At 46.6% G+C, this 19,723-nt stretch overlaps 4 protein-coding genes and 5 non-coding genes across 10 annotated transcripts; 5 read left to right on the top strand and 4 right to left on the bottom strand.

The window, feature by feature from the left end:
- Nucleotides 1–1,453: 1,453 nt before the first annotated feature.
- On the top strand, nucleotides 1,454–1,858 carry LOC119946923 (histone H2B type 2-E). Its single transcript, XM_038768403.1, has one exon. It carries the CDS (start codon nucleotides 1,454–1,456, stop codon nucleotides 1,832–1,834), a length of 381 nt encoding a protein of 126 aa, XP_038624331.1. The 3' UTR covers nucleotides 1,835–1,858.
- Nucleotides 1,859–3,252: 1,394 nt separating this feature from the next.
- On the top strand, nucleotides 3,253–3,324 carry TRNAE-CUC. Its single transcript has one exon. It is a non-coding gene; the product is annotated as a tRNA-Glu (tRNA).
- Nucleotides 3,325–3,786: 462 nt separating this feature from the next.
- Nucleotides 3,787–3,858, top strand: TRNAD-GUC. Its single transcript has one exon. It is a non-coding gene; the product is annotated as a tRNA-Asp (tRNA).
- Nucleotides 3,859–4,262: 404 nt separating this feature from the next.
- Nucleotides 4,263–4,333, bottom strand: TRNAG-GCC. The gene has a single exon. It is a non-coding gene; the product is annotated as a tRNA-Gly (tRNA).
- A 10,483-nt stretch (nucleotides 4,334–14,816) lies between these two features.
- Nucleotides 14,817–14,888, bottom strand: TRNAD-GUC. The gene has a single exon. It is a non-coding gene; the product is annotated as a tRNA-Asp (tRNA).
- An 866-nt stretch (nucleotides 14,889–15,754) lies between these two features.
- TRNAE-CUC lies at nucleotides 15,755–15,826 on the bottom strand. Its single transcript has one exon. It is a non-coding gene; the product is annotated as a tRNA-Glu (tRNA).
- Nucleotides 15,827–17,078: 1,252 nt separating this feature from the next.
- Nucleotides 17,079–17,513, bottom strand: LOC119946926 (histone H2B type 2-E). Its single transcript, XM_038768406.1, has one exon. It carries the CDS (start codon nucleotides 17,511–17,513, stop codon nucleotides 17,133–17,135), a length of 381 nt encoding a protein of 126 aa, XP_038624334.1. The 3' UTR covers nucleotides 17,079–17,132.
- A 292-nt stretch (nucleotides 17,514–17,805) lies between these two features.
- On the top strand, nucleotides 17,806–18,226 carry LOC119946935 (histone H2A type 1-like). Of its 2 annotated transcripts, XM_038768413.1 has the most exons (2): nucleotides 17,824–17,904; nucleotides 18,010–18,226. In XM_038768413.1, the coding sequence occupies exons 1-2, from the start codon at nucleotides 17,824–17,826 to the stop codon at nucleotides 18,214–18,216; spliced, it is 288 nt and encodes a 95-aa protein (XP_038624341.1). In that variant the 3' UTR covers nucleotides 18,217–18,226. The 2 variants fall into 2 exon arrangements, with proteins under 2 accessions (XP_038624342.1, XP_038624341.1); XM_038768414.1 differs by having other exon boundaries at nucleotides 17,806–18,226.
- An 835-nt stretch (nucleotides 18,227–19,061) lies between these two features.
- On the top strand, nucleotides 19,062–19,480 carry LOC119946897 (histone H3). The gene has a single exon (XM_038768376.1). It carries the CDS (start codon nucleotides 19,062–19,064, stop codon nucleotides 19,470–19,472), a length of 411 nt encoding a protein of 136 aa, XP_038624304.1. The 3' UTR covers nucleotides 19,473–19,480.
- Nucleotides 19,481–19,723: the final 243 nt, after the last annotated feature.

The following is a 19,723-nucleotide window of genomic DNA, read 5'->3' as shown; positions in this document are numbered from 1 at the left end:
TGTTCGCACTACACATTTAACAAGGGGGATTGCAGGACTACAACTATCGGGTTGCAGGAAAGCAGCATTTAGATTCAAATTTAAAAATTCGATAGTTGACCTTCCCGGAAAACACCTAGGGAGCAGTGGTCAAGGAGCTGACCCCTAATAGATGACTAGAGACAAAGTAGCAACTCTTTTTTGAATATGTGGGTGGTTCTGAAAAGAGCCCTTAGTTTCAAATTGTTTATTCTTGTTCTTACTATTGGGTTGTTCTTTCTTGAATTTATTTGCTCTTGGCCTTGTGGTGGCTCTCGGTCTTCTTGGCAGCAGTATGGCCTGGATGTTGGGCAGGACGCCGCCCTGGGCGATGGTCACTTTGCCCAGCAGCTTGTTGAGCTCCTCGTCGTTGTGGATGGCCAGCTGCAAGTGGCGGGGGATCATCATCATCATCATCATCAATCGTATTTATTGAGCCCTTACTGTGTGTAGAGCACTGTACTAAGCACTTTGGAAGTACAAGGTGGCAACATATAGAGACAGTCCCTACCCAACGGTAGGCTCACAGTCTAAAAGACTTGACCTAGGGAGCTCCTTGACCACTGCTCCCTAGGTGTTTTCCGGGAAGGTCAACTATCGAATTTTTAAATTCGAATCTAAATGCTGCTTTCCTGCAACCCGATAGTTGTATTCCTGCAATCCCCCTTGTTAAATGTGTAGTGCGAACAAGTGTCTTACTGAAGAATATGGGGTTTGGAGACAATTTAAGCGGGGGATCATCATCATCATCAATCGTATTTATTGAGCGCTTACTATGTGCAGAGCACTGTACTAAGCGCTTGGGAAGTACAAATTGGCAACATATAGAGACAGTCCCTACCCAACAGTGGGCTCACAGTCTAAAAGGGGGAGACTGAGAACAAAACCAAACATACTAACAAAATAAAATAAATAGAATAGATATGTACAAATAAAATAAATAAATAAATAAATAGAGTAATAAATATGTACAAACATATATACATATATACAGGTGCTGTGGGGAAGGGAAGGAGGTAAGATGGGGGATGATGCAGGTCTTCTTGTTGTCGCGGACCGCGTTGCCCGCCAGCTCCAGGATCTCGGCCGTTAGATACTCGAGCACAGCGGGACGAGCGGGAAAACAAAAAAAAAAAACCCGAGGTAACCAAAGTAGAAAATAAAAACGGGAAGTTGGGAATTGCTCTAAGCTTTCTTCGAGAATTTGAAAGGATCCAAAGGGAGCGATCCTATTGGCCAAAGCGCTCTTTGACCTTTTAGCCAATAGAAAAGCTACATTAGAATCCTCTTATTTGCATATGTAACGATCGTATCTCCCCCAATCAGAAAGGGGACTACAGAAAACCTAATTTGCATGTGATCCCTATAAATACTAGAGCCGCGGAAGGGACGTGACATTGTGTTTTTCGTTAAGCTGTTGGATAAACGTCTTAACATGCCTGAACCAGCCAAGTCCGCTCCCGCGCCTAAAAAGGGGTCGAAGAAAGCGGTGACTAAGGCGCAGAAGAAAGATGGGAAGAAGCGCAAGCGGAGCCGGAAGGAGAGCTATTCCATCTACGTGTACAAGGTGCTGAAGCAGGTCCACCCCGACACGGGCATCTCGTCCAAGGCCATGGGCATCATGAACTCGTTCGTCAATGACATCTTCGAGCGCATCGCCGGTGAGGCTTCCCGCCTGGCGCACTATAACAAGCGCTCCACCATCACTTCCCGGGAGATCCAGACGGCCGTGCGCCTGCTGCTGCCCGGGGAGCTGGCCAAGCACGCCGTGTCCGAGGGCACCAAGGCCGTCACCAAGTACACCAGCTCCAAGTAAATCGACCGTGAGACCTCTCACATCCTAAACCCAAAGGCTCTTTTCAGAGCCACCCATATTGTCTTAAAAAAGAGCCGTACTTACTCTCGTGTTAGTCGTGTTACTCTCATGGTGCTATTTTGAATGGTGAGCATGTTAGTACCTATCGCAACGTTAGGACACTTGTGTTAAAGTTACAGCTAAAGTGCTGTTGCAAAAGAATTATCTTGGTTGAACCCAGGTTTTGCCCCATATGGGGTTCCCTTTAATCCACATTTGCAGGTGAGGTACCAGGTGCAGTGAAGTGACTTGTCCAAGGTCAGACAGCAGATAAGTGGCGGAACCAGTATTAAACTCCAGGGTTTATAACACTACCAGGCTGCTTCGTACCTGGTCTTAGGTACAAGATAATGACATTTGTTAATTGCTTACTAGGAATAATAATATAATGCTACTATTGAAGGGAAGTGACCGGTCCAATAATGCTATTATTCCCCCTCGTCCCCCTCTCCATCCTCCCCGTCTTACCTCCTTCCTGTATATATGTATATATGTTTGTACATATTTATTACTCTATTTTACTTGTACATATCTATTCTATTTTATTTTGTTAATTTGTTTGGTTTTGTTCTCTGTGTCCCCCTTCTAGACTGCGAGCCCACTGTTGGGTAGGTACTGTCTCTATATGCTGCCAACTTGTACTTCCCAAGCGCTTAGTACAGTGCTCTGCACACAGTAAGTGCTCAATAAAATACGATTGATTGATTGAAGGGAAGGTAAGTGACCTGCCCAAAATCACACAGTAGAGAAATGGCAGAGCTGGGATTAGGACCCAAGTACTATGACTTTCAAGCTCATGCTCTTTTCCACTATGGTATTTGTAAGCGCTTACTGTGTGCCAAGCACTGTTTTAAGCGTCAGGGTAGGTACAAGGTAATCTGGTTGTCCCACTTGGGGCTCACAGTCTTCATCCCCATTTTACTGATGAGGTAACTGAGGAACAGAGAGGTGAAGTGATTTGCCCAAGCTCACACAGCAGACAAGTGGGGGAGGTGGGATTAGAACCTATGACCTTCTGAATCCCAGCCCTGTGCTCTATTCACTATCTCACACTGCTTCTACTACTCCCCACTTATCGGTGGTATTTATTGAGCGCTTTCTGGGTGCTTAGCACTGTTCTAAGTGCTTGACTTAGACTTTGAGCCCCAAACTGTGAGCCCAGTGTGGCACAGGGAATGTGTCCAACCTGACGATTTTATATCTACCTCAGCGCTTAATACAGGAGCTGGCACATAGTAAACACGATTTTATATCTACCTCAGCGCTTAATACAGGAGCTGGCACATAGTAAACACTTAACATGTATTGTAAGAGACTCCCCAGTGCATTAGGCGTTATACTAGCTGTACAGGAGCGTTTTCAGAGTTGCTTTTCATGTGTCCCTGGTGGTCTAGTGGTTAGGATTCGGCGCTCTCACCGCCGCGGCCCGGGTTCGATTCCCGGTCAGGGAAGGAGTGTTTTTCTCCCTCGCAGAAGACTCAATTAACCCTTTTCCAAATTGTGAACAGGTACGAACCAACAATGACCTTTCGGGCCATTTACTGCCGCTTCTTTGTCTCCTCCTGGTTCCTGTGCCAAATGCAAGAGCTAGAAACTGACCTCGTTTCGGATCTGGGGAAGGCAGCCAAGCCGAAGCTCTTGTCCAGAACTCCCGGGAAATAAGTAATGTCTGAAACAGAGAATTGAAGCTATTCATTAATTCATTAATTCGTTCCCTCGTCCGCTTGTTTATTCATCCATCCATCCAGTCCTATTTATTGAGCTTTTACTGTTTGCAGAGCACTGCATTAAGCGCTTATTGGAGTCCAATAGAGCAATAAAACAGACACATTCCCTGACTATAAAAACACAAAGAAACACTTTAGATTGTCTTTTTTTGAAGAACGGAAATCTTTAAGATGTTTTTACCAAGGTCCTCGTTAGTATAGTGGGAAGTATCCCCGCCTGTCACGCGGGAGACCGGGGTTCGATTCCCCGACGGGGAGAGTGGTTTCTTTTCCTTTTTTCCCCCCTCTGACATCATCATACTTCCTACTCCATTCCAAAGCGACAAGGAGAGGGAAAGGATGGGGCCGAATGGCTTTTACATAATTATTATTTTTGGCTCCATCCCAAAATGACTTTGTATATATTTATTACCCTATTTATTTATTTATTTGTTTTACTTGTACATATCTGTTCTATTTATTTTATTTTGTTAGTATGTTTGGTTTTGTTCTGTGTCTCCCCCTTTTAGACTGTGAGCCCACTGTTGGGTAGGGACTGTCTCTATATGTTGCCAATTTGTACTTCCCAAGCGCTTAGTACAGTGCTCTGCACATAGTAAGAGCTCAATAAATACGAGTGATGATGATGATGATGGATGCAACCCAAAATAAAAAAAGATTGTTGCATTGGCCGGGAATCGAACCCGGGCCTCCCGCGTGGCAGGCGAGAATTCTACCACTGAACCACCAATGCTCCAGCAACAGAATTTATGCATAACCTTTATCAAACTAAGCCTTTTATAATAATAATAATAATAATAATGTTGGTATTTGTTAAGCGCTTACTATGTGCCAAGCACTGTTCTAAGCGCTGGGGTAGCTACAAGGTCATCAGGTTGTCCCACGTGGGACTCATAGAATTCACCCCCGTTTTACAGATGAGGGAACTGAGGCGCAGAGAAGTTAAGTGGCTTGCTCAAGGTCACACAGCAGACAAGTGGTGGAACCGGGATTAGAACCCACTTCTGTACTGTGAGCCTGCTGTTGGGTAGGGACCGTCGCTTTATGTTGCCAACTTGTACTTCCCAAGCGCTTAGTACAGTGCTCTGCACACGGTAAGCACTCAATAAATACGATTGAATGAATTGAATGAATGAACGAATACTGAGCCCCTTTATCCTATTGCCCATTCTTCTTTTCCCAATACTATTTACGGTGTGCACAGAGCACTGTTTTGAATACTTGGAAGAGTATAACAATAATAATAATTAGAAGAACTGTGATCTTTGTTAAGCTATTACTGTGCGTCAGGGACTGTACTAAGCGCTGGGGTTGACAAGCAATTCGAGGTGGATACAGGTTCTGTCCCACGTGGAACTCACAGTCTCGATCCCCATTTTACAGATGAGGTAACTGAGACACAGAGAAGTGAAGTGATTTGTCCAAGGTCACACAGCAGACAAGTGGCAGAGTCGGGATTAGAACCCGTGACCTTCTGATCTTCACTCAGGGAGTTTATCATCTCCATCTCTAACATAAATTACAGGTAGGAGAAGCAACAGGGGATATGCAGCAACTGTCTTATATGAGTGCCTTGCACGTAGTAAATGCTCAGTTAGTTGGATTGATTGAATCTAGACGGTAAATTCGTTGTGGGCAGGTAATTTTTCTACCAACTCTGTTTCATTGTACTCTCCGAAGGGCTTAGTACAGTGATTTGCACACAGTAAGCACTCAGTCAATCGTCTTTATTGAGCGCTACTGTATGCAGAACACTTTACTAAGCACTTGGGAGAGTCCAGTACAACAGAGTTGGTAGACATGTTCCCTGCCCACTTCGAGTTTACAGTCTAGAGGGGGAGACGGACATTAATATAAATAAATTCAGTTGATTGATTGGTGTATATGATTGGTGTGTATATATATTGCTGTTGTGGGGAGAGAGGGTTATTTAAGTTATTTAGGGAGTTCAGATCCAGGTAGGATTTTGCCGGGGAGGGAGGAAGTTTGGGCAATTGCCCGGCGCCAGGATGACATGCAAATTCGTGTAGCATTCCATATTTTTCAAGACTGAGCTCCTTATCTTCCCTCCCAAACCCTGTCCTCTCCATGACTTTCCCATCACTGTAGACGGCACTACCATCTTTCCCGTCTCACAAGCTTGCAACCTTGGTGTCATCCTTGACTCCGCTCTCTCATTCACCCCATACATCCAATCCGTCACCAAAACCTACCATTCTCACCTGCATAACATCACCAAGGTCCACCCTTTCCTCTCCATCCAAACCGCTACCTTACTGGTTCAAGCTCTCATCCTATCCCGACTGGATTACTGCATCAACCTCCTTTCTGATCTCCCATCCTCCTGTCTCTCCCCGCTTCAGTCTATATTTTGCTGCCCGTATTATCTTTGTACAGAAACGCTCTGGGCATGTCACTCCCCTCCTTAAAATCTCCAGTGGTTGTCTATCAACCTTCAAATCAAGCAAAAAACTCCTCACTCTCGGCTTCAAAGCTCTCCATCACCTCACCCACTCCTACTTTACCTTCCTTCTCTCCTTCTCCAGCCCAGCCCGCACCCTCCGCTCCTCTACCACCGCTAACCTCCTCACTGGGCCTCGTTCTCGCCGGCCCCGCCGTCGACCCCTGGCCCACGTCCTACCTCTGGCCTGGAATGCCCTCCCTCCACACAGCTGCCAAACTAACTCTCTTCCTCCCTTCAAAGCCTTACTGAGAGCTCACCTGCTCCAGGAAGCCTTCCTAGACTGAGTCCCCCACTTTTTCCTCTCCTCCTCCTCCCTCCCTCTACCCTACCCACTTCCCCTCCCCACAGCACTTACGTATATTTGTACATATGCATTACTCTATTTATTTTATTTGTACACATCTATTACTCTATTTTATTAATGATGTGTATATAGCTATAATTCTATTTATTCTGATGGTACTGACGCCTGTCTACTTGTTTTGCTTTGTTGTCTGTCTTCCCCTTCTAGACTGTGAGCTCATTGTTGGGTAGGGACCATCTCTATATGTTTCCAAGTTGTACTCCCCAAGCACTTAGTACAGTGCTTTGCACACAGTAAGTGCTCAATAAATACGACTGAATGAATGAATGACTGCACATGGGAGAGAAGCAGGGTAGCACATGCTTGGAAAGTTGTAGGATTTCAGTGCTTTGATTCTAGACAAAGGAGAGCAGGGGAGGGGCAGAAGTGTAAGAGTGGCTAGCCAATAGAGCTAGAAGGTTTAAGCATTCTGGTTGGGGGTAGATTTTTCAATGGTATTTTTTAAGCACTTACTATGTGTCAAACATTACTGGAGTTGGTACAAGTGAATAAGTTTGGGCACTGTCCTTATCCTGCATAGGGCTCACCATCCAAATAGGATGGTATTTAATCCCCATTTTACAGTTGGGGAAATTGAGGCACAGAGAAGTTCATTCATTCATTCATTCATTCAATCGTATTTATTGAGCGCTTACTGTGTGCAGAACACTGTACTAAGCGCTTGAGAAGTACAAGTTGGCAACATATACAGACGGTCTCTACCCAACAACGGGCTCACAGTCTAGAAGGGGGAGACAGACAACAAAACAAAACATGTGGTCAGGTGTCAAAGTCATCAGAATACATAGAAGTAAAGCAAGATGCACATCATTGACAAAATAAATAGAATAGTAAATATGTACAAGTAAAATAAATACAGTAATAAATCTGTATCAACATATATACAGGTGCTGTGGGGAGGGGAAGACTGTGAGCCCGTTGTTGGGCAGTAAAGTAAAGCAAGATGCATATCATTGACAAAATAAATAGAATAGTAAATATGTACAAGTAACATAAATAGAGTAATAAATCTGTACAAACATATATACAGGTGCTGTGGGGAGGGGAAGACTGTAAGCCCGTTGTTGGGTAGGGACCATCTCTATATGTTGCCAACTTGTACTTTCCCATCTCTGTTGACGGCACTACCATCCTTCCCGTCTCACAAGCCCGCAACCTTGGTGTCATCCTCGACTCCGCTCTCTCATTCACCCCTCACATCCAAGCCGTCACCAAAACCTGCCGGTCTCAGCTCCGCAACATTGCCAAGATCCGCCCTTTCCTCTCCATCCAAACTGCTACCCTGCTCATTCAAGCTCTCATCCTATCCCGTCTGGACTACTGCACCAGCCTTCTCTCTGATCTCCCATCCTCGTGTCTCTCTCCACTTCAATCCATACTTCATGCTGCTGCCCGGATTATCTTTGTCCAGAAACGCTCTGGGCATATTACTCCCCTCCTCAAAAATCTCCAGTGGCTACCAATCAATCTGCGCATCAGGCAGAAACTCCTCACCCTGGGCTTCAAGGCTCTCCATCACCTCGCCCCCTCCTACCTCACCTCCCTTCTCTCTTTCTACTGCCCAGCCCACAACCTCCGCTCCTCCACCGCTAATCTCCTCACTGTACCTCGTTCTCGCCTGTCCCGCCGTCGACCCCCGGCCCACGTCATCCCCCGGGCCTGGAATGCCCTCCCTCTGCCCCTCCGCCAAGCTAGCTCTCTTCCTCCCTTCAAGGCCCTGCTGAGAGCTCACCTCCTCCAGGAGGCCTTCCCAGACTGAGCCCCTTCCCTCCTCTCCCCCTCGTCCCCCTCTCCATCCCCCCATCTTACCTCCTTCCCTTCCCCACAGCACCTGTATATATGTATATATGGTTGTACATATTTATTACTCTATTTATTTATTTATTTTACTTGTACATTTCTATCCTATTTATTTTATTTTGGTATGGTTGGTATGTTTGGTTCTGTTCTCTGTCTCCCCCTTTTAGACTATGAGCCCACTGTTGGGTAGGGACTGTCTCTATGTGTTGCCAATTTGTGCTTCCCAAGCGCTTAGTACAGTGCTCTGCACATAGTAAGCGCTCAATAAATACGATTGATTGATTGATTGATTGATTCCCAAGCATTTAGTACAGTGCTCTGCACACAGTAAGTGCTCAATAAATACGATTGAATGAATGAAGGGGAAGGAGGTAGGGCGGGGGGGGATGGGAAGGGGGAGAGGAAAAAGGGGGCTCAGTCTGGGAAGGCCTCCGGGAGGATGTGAACTCTCAGTAGGGCTTTGAAGGGAGGAAGAGACCTGGCTTGGCAGATGTGTGGAGGGAGGGCATTCCAGGCCAGGGGAAGGAGGTGGGCCGGGGGTTGACGGCGGGACAGGCGAGAATGAGGTACAGTGAGGAGGTTAGCGGCAGAGGAGCGGAGGGTGCGGACTGGGCTGTAGAAGGAGAGAAGGGAGGTGAGGTAGGAGGGGGTGAGGTGATGGACAGCCTTGAAGCCCAGAGTGAGGAGTTTTTGCTTGATGCGTAGGTTGACTGGTAGCCGCTGGAGATTTTGGGGGAGGGGAATAACATGCCCAGAGCGTTTCTGCACAAAGATGGTCCAGGCAGCAGTGTGAAGTATAGACTGAAGTGGGGAGAGACGGGAGGATGGGAAATCAGAGAGGAGGCTGATGCAGTAATCCAGTCGGGATAGGATGAGAGATTGAACCAGCAAGGTAGCGGTGTGGATGGAGAAGAAAGGGCGGATCTTGGCGATGTTGCGGAGGTGAGACCAGCAGGTTTTGGTGACGGATTGGATGTGAGGGGTGAACGAGAGAGGAGAGTCGGGGATGACACCAAGTTTGCAGGCTTGTGAGACGGGAAGGATGGTAGTGCCGTCTACAGTGGAGAAGGCAGGGTTTGGGAGGGAAAATAAGGAGTTCAGTCTTGGACATATTGAGTTTTAGATGGTGGGCAGACATCCAGATGGAGATGTCCTGAAGGCAGGAGGAGACCCGAGCCTGAAGGGAGGGAGAGAGAGCAGGGGCAGAGATGTAAATTTGGTGTCATCAGCGTAGAGATGATAGTTGAAGCTGTGGGAGCGAATGAGTTCACCAAGGGAGTGAATGTAGATAGAGAACAGAAGGGGGCCAAGAACTGAACCTTGAGGAACCCCTACAGTAAGGGGATGGGAGGGGGAGGAGAAGTCCGCAAAGGAGACTGAGAATGAATGGCCGGAGAGATGAGGAGAACCAGGAGAGGATGGAGTCTGTGAAGCCAAGGTTGGATAGCGTGTTGAAGAGAAGGGGGTGGTCCACAGTGTCGAAGGCAGCTGAGAGGTCGAGGAGGATTAGGATAGAGTAGGAGCCGTTGGATTTGGCAAGAAAGAGGTCATTGGTGACCTTTGAGAGGGTAGTTTGGGTGGAATGTAGGGGACGGAAGCCAGATTGGAGGGGGTGGAGGAGAGAGTTGTCGTTGAGGAATTCGAGGCAGCAGGTGTAGATGACTCGTTCAAGGAGTTTGGAAAGGAATGGTAGGAGGGAGGGCGATAACTAGAAGGGGAGGTGGGGTCGAGAGGGTTTTTTTAGGATAGGGGAGACGTGGGCATGTTTGAAGGCAGAGGGGAAGGAACCAGTGGAGAGTGAGCGGTTGAAGATGAAAGTTAAGGAGGGGAGGAGGGAAGGGGAGAAAGATTTCATGAAATGAGAGGGAATGGGGTCAGAAGCACAGGTGGCTGGAGTAGCACTTGAGAGGAGAGGGAAGAGATCTCATCTGAGGATACTGCTGGGAAGGATGAGAAAGTAGTGGAGAGGGTTGAGAGCAGGGGGATTGGAGAAGGGGGTGGAGTGACTTTGGGGAGCTCAGACCTGATGGAGTTAATTTTACTAATGAAGTAGGAGGCCAGATCTCTGGGGGTGAGGGATGGAGGAGGGGGAGGAGCAGGGGGCCTGAGAAGGGAGTTGAATGTACGGAAGAGCCTTGACCAAAGTCACACAACAAGCAATTGACAGAGCTGGGAATAGAACCCAGGTCCTTGGACTTTGAGGCCCGTGCTCTTTCCACTAGGAAGAGGTTTGTTAAATATTTGTTAAGCACTTACTATGTGCCATTCATTCATTCACTCACTCCTTTATTGAGTGCTTACTGTGTGCAGAGCACTGTACTAAGCACTTGGGAAGTACAAGTCGGCAACATATAGAGATGGTCCCTACCCAACAACGGGCTCACAGTCTAGAAGGGGGAGACAGACGGCAAAACAAAACAGGTAGACAGGCGTCAGAATCGTCAGAACAAGTAGAATTACAGCTATATGCACATCATTACCAAAATAAATAGAATAATAAATATGTACAAGTAAAATAAATACAGTAATAAATCTGTACAAATATGTACAAGTGCTGTGGGGAGGGGAAAGAGGTAGGGCGGGGGATGGGGAGGAGGAGAGGAAAAAGGCGGCTCAATCTGGGAAGGCATCCTGGAGGAAGTGAGGTCTCAATCCACTAAGTGTTGGGCTAGATACAAGCTAATCAGGTTTGATGTGGTCCAAATCCTACTTGGGACTCACTTTTTTTTAATAGTATATTTACTAAGCGCTTACTATGTATGCATATAGCTTTAATGATGTGCATATAGCTTTAATTCTATTTGTTCTGACGATTTTGACACCTGTCTACATGTTTTGTTTTGTTGTCTGTCTCCCCCTTCTAGATTGTGAGCCCATTATTGGGTAGGGACCGTCTCTGTATGTTGCCGACTTGTACTTCCCAAGTGCTTAGTACAGTGCTCTGAACACAGTAAGTGCTCAATAAATACGATTGAATGAGTGAATGAATGTGCCAGGCACTGTACTAAGCACGGGGTAGATCAACCTAATCATGTTGGACACAGACCCTGTCCCACATAGGGCTAACAGTCTCAATCCCCTTTCACAGATGAGGTAACTGAGGCACAGAGAAGTTAAGTGATTTGTCCAAGGTGACCCAGCATATAAGGGGAGGAGTGCAATTAGAACCCAGGTCCTTCTGACTTTCAGGTCTGGTTTGGCGCCAGTCTTTATCCTCATTTTATAAGTGAGAGGATTGAGACCCAGAAAAGTGAAGTGACTTACCCAAGATCACACAGCAGGTACGTAGCGGAGCTGTGGCAAGAATCCAGGTTCTTCTGACTCCGAGGCCCATGCTCTATCCACTGAGACATCCTGCTTCTCCTCTCGCATCCCCGGAATGCACAAACTGGAACTCTCTTCCTCCAGAAGGCCTTCACAGATTAATTATTTCTTCTCCCCAGATAATATCCTCTCTACTACCACCTCACCTCTCTAGCACTCCCAACCACACAGCCTGTTTGCACATTAAGGAATGAAGGAATGAATCAATGATGGTATTTGTTAAGAGCTTACTATGTATCAATTAGTGTGCCAAGTTCTTGGGAATGTACCGCAGAGTTGGTAGACGCTTTCTCTGACAACAAGGAGCTTGCAACCTAGAGGGGAGACAGACATCAATATAAATAAAAACATTTCAGATATATACATAAGTCTTTTCTGGGTTGAGCTGGGGCCTAAAGTCACAGACCCAAGTGCAGAGATGATGCAGAAGGGAAAGGGAGTAGGGGAAAAGAGGGCTTAATCAGGGAAGGCCTCCTGGAGGAGATGTGACTTTAATAATGTTGGAAGGTGGGGAGAATGGTGGCCTAGCATATAATAATTGTGGTGTTTCTTAAGCACTTACTATGTGCTAAACACTGTACTAAGCTGTGGGGTGGATACAAGCAAATCGGGTTGGAACCAGTCCCTGTCCCACATGGGGCTCACAGTCTCTATCCCCATTTTATTCATTCATTCAATCGTCTTTACTGAGCACTTACTCAACACTTGGGAAGTACAGTGCAGCAACAAATAGAGACAATCCCAGCCCACAATTTTACAGATGAGGTAACTGATGCACAGAGAAGTTAAGTGACTGGCCCAAGGTCACATAGCAATCAAGTGGTGGAGTCAAGATTAGAACCCGTAGATGGAGGGGGAGGGAGTTCCTGGCCAGAGGGAGGACGTGGGAAAGGGGCTGGTGGCGGTGAGATAGATGAGATCAGGGCACAGCGAGCTAAAACTCTATAATAATCACCAGTCACTTCCTTCTTGCAAAACCCAAAGGCCTCTAACTCCATCCTAAATCACTTAACTTCTCTGTGACTCATTTACCTCATCTGTACAGTGGGGATTGACTGTGAGCCCCACGTGGGACAACCTGATTACCTTGTATCTATCCCAGCATGGCACATAATAAGCACTTAACAAATACCATTATTATTATTATTATTCCCCTCGACCTCTTAGCTGCCTCTGACATTGCGGACCACTCTCTTCTCATTCATTCATTGTATTTATTGAGCACTTATTGTGTGCAGAGAACTGTATTAAGTGCTTTGGAGTGTACACTACTGCAAAAAAACAGTCACATTCCCTTCCCACAGTGGGCTTACAGTCTAGAGTGGAGGGAGACACACATCAATACAAATGAATAAAATTACAGATATGGACATAAATGCTATGGGGCTGGGAGGGGGGAAGGGCAAAGGGAGTGAGTCAGGGAGATGCAGAAAGGAGTGGGGAATGAGGAAAATTGGGGTTTAGTCTGGGAAGGCTTCTTGGAGGACATGGGCCTTCAATAAATCTTTGAAGGGGAGGAGAGTAATTGTCCTGGAAACATGATTTAACCTCAACTTCACTGACACCAACTCTACTTCAACACAGAAAAAATTACTCCATGTGATAAAGCTACTACAAAATACAGTTTAGTGGTAGAATTCTCGCCTGCCACGCGGGAGGCCTAATTTCGATTCCCGGCCAGTGTAACTGATTTTTTTCAGTCAACAAAACTAGTGGACTCTTTTGCCTACCCCGGCCTGGATTCAAGTATTTATATATTATGGTATTTATCAATCAATCAATCAATCAATCAATCAATCAATCATATTTATTGAGCGCTTACTGTGTGCAGAGCACTGTATTAAGTGCTTGGGAAGTACAAGTTGGCAACATATAGAGACGGTCCCTACCCAACAGTGGGCTCACAGTTTAGAAGCGGGAGATAGAGAACAAAACAAAACATATTAACAAAATAAAATAAATAGAATAGATATGTACAAGTAAAATAAATAAATAAATAGAGTAATAAATACGTACAAACATATATACACAGGTGCTGTGGGGAAGGGAAGGAGGTAAGGCGGGGGGGTGGAGGGGGGAGGAGGGGGAGAGTAAGGAGGAGGCTCAGTCTGGGAAGGCCTCCTTCCCAGGCCCTGTATTTATGAAGTGCTTACTATGTATCAGACACTGTTCTAAGCACTGGAGTGGATACAAGCTAATCAGGTTGGACGAAGTCCCTGCAAGGGGTTCTAATCCCAGTTCTGCCACATAACTCCTGTGTGACCTTGGGTCAGTCACTTCTCTGCACCTCATTTCCCTGACCTGTGGAATGGCGATTCGATACTTGTCCCTCTAAAGTGTAAGCTCGTTGTGAGCAGGGAATGTAACTGTTATATTGTTATATTGTACTCTCCCAAGCGCTTAGTACAGCGCACAGTAAGTGCTCAATAAATACGACTGGATGGACTGACAATCCCCATTTTACAGATGAGGTAACTGAGGTATAGAGAAGATCTATCAGTCGAACTGCACAGTGGGTTCACTACCCACACTGATTTTACAATAATAATAATAATAATAGTGATATTTGTTAATAACGAGTGCTATGAGGTGGGGTAGGCCCAAGATAATGCGTTCTGTAAATCTCTTTCTCAAGGGGCTCATGGATTAAGAGGAAGCCCTAGAAGGTATTTCGTTCCCATTTTACTGATGAAGAAACTGAGGCACAGTGAAGTTAAGTGATACATCCAAAGGTTCAGAGACCTGCGAAAGTCATTTGTCTTCGACCATGGCTGATTGCGTTGTCTTTCGCGGGACACTATTATTTCTAGACGCGAGGGGAGTCGTAGGATCTGGGTTCTAAACACAGCTGGGCGAATTGCTTATTGGGTGACTCGGGCAGAGCACGTGCCCAGGGTCTGGAACATAGTAAAAGCTTAACAAACGCCATAATTATGAATCCTTATTCACATCTCTCTGTGCCTCAGTTTCCTCATTTGTAAAATCAATAAATCGAATTTATTGAGAGGTACTTTGGTCCAAAGCATGTATTAACAGAGTTGGTAGACATGTTCCCTTACTCACAACGAGTTTACAGTCTACAGAGATAAAATGGGGATTAAATCCCTGTTTTCCCTCCTATTTAGATTTTGAGCCCTGCTTGGGACAGGGACTGGGCCCCAACCTAATTAACCTATACTTACCCCAGCGCTTAGACTAGTGTTTGACACAAAGTAAACGCTTACCAAATGGTATCAAAACAAAGGGTTTGTAAAAGTTTGCCACCTCCCCGTCGGGGAATCGAACCCCGGTCTCCCGCGTGACAGGCGGGGATACTCACCACTATACTAACGAGGAAAGCGTTGTAGCAATCCCTGAAGTTCTCCTTCACAAAAACGTAGGAAGGCCAGCAAAGCAATCAGGATTTCCTTGTAAAAATTAGCTAATAGATTCTAAATAATTAGCTAATTATTAGATTAGCTAATTAGTAATAAATCTAATTAGCTAAATAATGCTAAACCGGGGATGATATTAGCATCTAACGCGGCTTCCGGGGAGAGTTGGTTCAAACTAGCGGAGAAAGGTCCCTTAATAACAGGGAGGGAGCTCGGATAATTTAACGGACGAGGGCAAGGTTTGAGGTTTAGCGTTTGCCGGGTTAGCAATCAATCAATCATCAATCAATCAATCAATCGTATTGAGTGAGGGCTTACTGAGAAGCAGCGTGGCTCAGTAGGAAAGAGCACGGGCTTTGGAGTCAGAGGTCATGGGTTCAAATCCCGGCTCCACCAATTGTCAGCTGTGTGACTTTGGGCAAGTCACTTAACTTCTCCGGGCCTCAGTTCCCTCATCTGTAAAATGGGGATTAAATCTGTGAGCCCCACGAGGGACAACCTGATCACCTTGTAACCTCCCCAGCGCTTAGAACAGTGCTTTGCACATAGTAAGCGCTTAATAAATGCCATCATTATTATTATTATTATTACTGTGTGCAATCAATCAATCGTATTTATTGAGCGCTTACTGTGTGCAGAGCACTGTACTAAGCGTTTGGGAGCGTACAATACAACAGAGTAGATTCGTCTCCTGGCCGTAAAGAACTCACAGTCTGGAAAGTCAGGAGAGGATGCAGCAGGAGGAGAATGTTTGAAAAATCCTTTGTTCATAGTTTACAATTTAGAAAAGGAGATTCAATTGTGTGTAAGGGGAAAAAAAAAATATCTTTCCCTGACCGGGAATCGAACCCGGGCCGCGGCGGTGAGAGCGCCGAATCCTAACCACTAGACCACCAGGGAAACTTACGCAAGTGTTCAGTACAGTACCTATTATGCAAAATATCAATGTCGCCCAAAAAATCCAAGGAACAAACAAAATAAGTTTAAGCCAGCAGTTTCTACAAAGCGAAGCGGTGAAAAATTGAAATGGGGCCGCCAAAGCAACGAAGCTTGTCTTTGAGATGCAGCATGGCCAAATGGCAACAGCCCGAGCCTGGGACTCACAGGATCTGGGTCTAACTTCAGCTCTCCCACTCCTCTGCTGTGGGATTTTGGGCAAATCGCTTAACTTATCTGTGTATCAGCTTCCTTGGCTGTAAAATAGAGTTTAAATCCTACTCCCTCCCATCTAGACTTGAGACCCACGCGGGAAAGGTACTGTGTTCGCCATGATTAACTCTGAATGAATCCCAGTGCTTAAGTACATAGTAAGCGTAGCGTAGCAGAGTGGAAAGAGCAAAGGCTTAGGAGTCAGAGGTCGTGGGTTCTAATCCTGACTCCGCCACTGACCAACTGTACTTTGGGCAAGTCACTTCTCTGTGCCTCAGTTACTTAATAGGGATTAAGACTGTGAGCCCCACGTGGGACAACCTGATTACCGTGTTTCTACCCCAGTGCTAAGAACAGTGCTCGGCACATAGTAAGCGCTTAACAAATATCATCATTATTATTTATTAATACTATTATTAATAAATGCGTTACTTATACCATAATAGTATAAGCAGTGCGAGTCTGCCCCCTAGCGACCAACTCTGTATTAGCCGAATTTTTTTCTGAATTTCCCGCCTTCCCAAGCCTTGTTTTCCAACGCTTCCCGCCACGTCTCCTCTTCGGTGATTTCTGTGATTAAGAAAGAACGCTTCCGAACCATGTTAATCCCGTAATAGAGAACTTTCAATTCTCTTAAGAATTGAACCGATTCAATTCAGACCGGTACTGAGTGGGGGGGGAAAGTGGTCACACAGTACGCTCTTTTAACAACCATCACGTTAAAATTTCCTTACCTAATAGCCAGATCAATCGTTTGCCATAGGGAAGTCACCCTTTTAAGCAGCCTTCGTTTTACTCTAGCACCCGAAAACTTAGAGCATTAAGAGGGTGTGTTAAATAGGAAACTTATTCAACCAGGAAGAATGAAGCCCAGTCACTGATCACAGAAATAGCTCTTTATATATTTGCCACCCCAACTAATCACAGAAATAGCTCTTTGTATATTTGCCACCCCAACAACAGTTCTATCAGAGAAGTGATACGGCTCTTTTGAGAAGGTGTGGGTGGCTCTGAAAAGAGCCTTTGGGTTTAGGGCGTGAGAGATCTCACAATCGATTTACTTGGAGCTGGTGTACTTGGTGACAGCTTTGGTGCCCTCGGACACGGCGTGCTTGGCCAGCTCCCCGGGCAGCAGCAGGCGCACGGCCGTCTGAATCTCCCGGGACGTGATGGTGGAGCGCTTGTTGTAGTGTGCCAGGCGGGAAGCCTCACCGGCGATGCGCTCGAAGATATCGTTGACGAACGAGTTCATGATGCCCATGGCCTTGGACGAGATGCCCGTATCGGGGTGGACCTGCTTCAGCACCTTGTACACGTAGATGGAATAACTCTCTTTACGGCTCCGCTTGCGCTTCTTCCCATCTTTCTTCTGCGCCTTGGTCACCGCTTTTTTCGAGCCCTTCTTGGGCGCAGGGGCGGACTTCGCTGGCTCAGGCATATTTCAATAATCAAAATCTCCCACTAACTGAAAAAGCAATACAAGTAAGCCCGCAGGTCGGATATTTATAGGGAGCGTATGCAAATAGGGTTTTGTCTATACTTACTTTTGATTGGAAGGAACTTGGTAACGCCTATGCAAATAAGCGGATTCTAAAGCTGGCTTTCTATTGGCCAGCATGATAACGATAAACTCTAACCAATCAAAAGTCTTCTTTTGCCTACCTGTACTACCTAGAAAAGCTCCCGGTTAGGAGACGGTTTTTTCAGTATTTTTTGTCTTATTGAGCGGCGTGGTTACTTTTGTCATTATGTCTGGTCGTGGAAAGCAAGGCGGGAAAACCCGTGCCAAGGCTAAGTCCCGCTCTTCTCGGGCCGGTCTGCAGTTCCCGGTGGGCCGCGTGCACCGTCTGCTCCGCAAAGGTAACTACGCCGAGCGGGTCGGGGCCGGCGCTCCCGTCTACCTGGCCGCCGTGCTCGAGTACCTGACGGCCGAGATCCTGGAGCTGGCGGGCAACGCGGCCCGCGACAACAAGAAGACCCGCATCATCCCCCGCCACTTGCAGCTGGCCATCCGCAATGACGAGGAGCTCAACAAGCTACTGGGCAAAGTGACCATCGCCCAGGGTGGCGTCCTGCCCAACATTCAGGCCGTGCTGCTGCCCAAGAAGACCGAGAGCCACCACAAGGCCAAGGGTAAATGAAGCCCTGATTTACCGTGTCTGATTCAAAAAGTTTCCGAAACCAAAAGGCTCTTTTCAGAGCCACCCACACGCTCAGATTAAGAGTGGAAACACTTGCTGTGCTGGTTTTCAAACTTATAAAATCTTTCTAGAGAATAGTGGTCTCACATATAAGAGATCAAGCACCAGCTTTCAGGTCGGTGAGGGGGTGTTTATTTAGTCACTTCCTACTTGCGTGTTGTTTCCCTCCATTTACGGGTAAGGTTACATAAATCTCCTTTTAGAATAGTTTTTTTTTTAAAAAAGCTGTACATGCCGGGCTCAACAAAAATTGACAGCCAAGTCCAACAGTAGTGGGTTTACCTTGGAAGCGAGGCACTGAAACGTTTCTTAAAATCGTCCAATCCCGTCTCAGCGCGGGCTTTTCAAATGGCAACAACAACTGACTACTCCCGCCCCCTCATTGGGGCATTGAAGTCCGACCGCGGGCAGGACGTTTTTGAAAGTTAATATAGTTTTAGGAAAAGATTGATTTGGAGGCGAGTAAGATCGGTTATTTTTAAGCTTGCAGTTATTTATGATGGCAAAGGAAAGAAGAATGTCGGTCAGCAGGTAAGAAAACGTACGAGCGGTTAAAACGACTAATGAGATAAATAGGGGAGAAGGATGGAATAACGCCTAAGCCAATCAAAAAGCGGCGTCTATGATCCGTAAAAGGATTTGGGTGGAGGGGCCAATTATCTGTTTGCGCGGGCTTTTTGAAATTTCCTGGCCAATCAGGAGAGGGCTAGTTGTATAAATTGGAGCGGCCTAGGGGTAGTTCCTCATTCCTGCTTCGAGTTTGGGTAGTGAGTTATTGGCTAGCTATGGCTCGTACCAAGCAGACTGCCCGCAAGTCCACCGGTGGCAAAGCGCCCCGCAAGCAGCTGGCCACCAAGGCCGCCCGTAAGAGCGCCCCGGCCACCGGCGGCGTGAAGAAGCCTCACCGCTACCGGCCCGGCACCGTGGCGCTGCGGGAGATCCGCCGCTACCAGAAGTCCACCGAGCTGCTGATCCGCAAACTGCCCTTCCAGCGGCTGGTGCGGGAGATCGCCCAGGACTTCAAGACGGACCTGCGCTTCCAGAGCTCGGCCGTCATGGCCCTGCAAGAGGCGAGCGAGGCCTACCTGGTGGGGCTGTTCGAGGACACCAACCTGTGCGCCATCCACGCCAAGAGGGTCACCATCATGCCCAAGGACATCCAGCTGGCCCGCCGCATTCGCGGAGAAAGGGCTTAAATCTCAATTTTCTCTAACACCAAAGGCTCTTTTCAGAGCCACCATATATTCATTAAAGAGTTGTTGCATCACAGAAATAGTGGAACGTGCTGACCTACTTAATCATATTATGATCAGTAAATGTATTTGAGTGAGTATTCCCGTATTTGGGTGGGCAGCCCTGTGTCTACTGGTAAGGGTCTAAGAATTATAGTGTGAGCTCATTGTGGTTAGGGAATGGGTCTAGATGTGTTATACTCTCCTAAGTGCTT

This window comes from Tachyglossus aculeatus, chromosome Y4, assembly GCF_015852505.1.
Source record: "Tachyglossus aculeatus isolate mTacAcu1 chromosome Y4, mTacAcu1.pri, whole genome shotgun sequence".
Lineage (NCBI taxonomy): Eukaryota > Metazoa > Chordata > Mammalia > Monotremata > Tachyglossidae > Tachyglossus > Tachyglossus aculeatus.
This window is presented reverse-complemented; position numbering and strand designations above follow the sequence as displayed.

Bases quoted from the DNA above. Each gene is read 5' to 3' on its own strand.
- LOC119946926 (XM_038768406.1), bottom strand. From the start codon at position 17,513: ATGCCTGAGCCAGCGAAGTCCGCCCCTGCGCCCAAGAAGGGCTCGAAA.
- LOC119946923 (XM_038768403.1), top strand. From the start codon at position 1,454: ATGCCTGAACCAGCCAAGTCCGCTCCCGCGCCTAAAAAGGGGTCGAAG.
- LOC119946897 (XM_038768376.1), top strand. From the start codon at position 19,062: ATGGCTCGTACCAAGCAGACTGCCCGCAAGTCCACCGGTGGCAAAGCG.
- LOC119946935 (XM_038768414.1), top strand. From the start codon at position 17,824: ATGTCTGGTCGTGGAAAGCAAGGCGGGAAAACCCGTGCCAAGGCTAAG.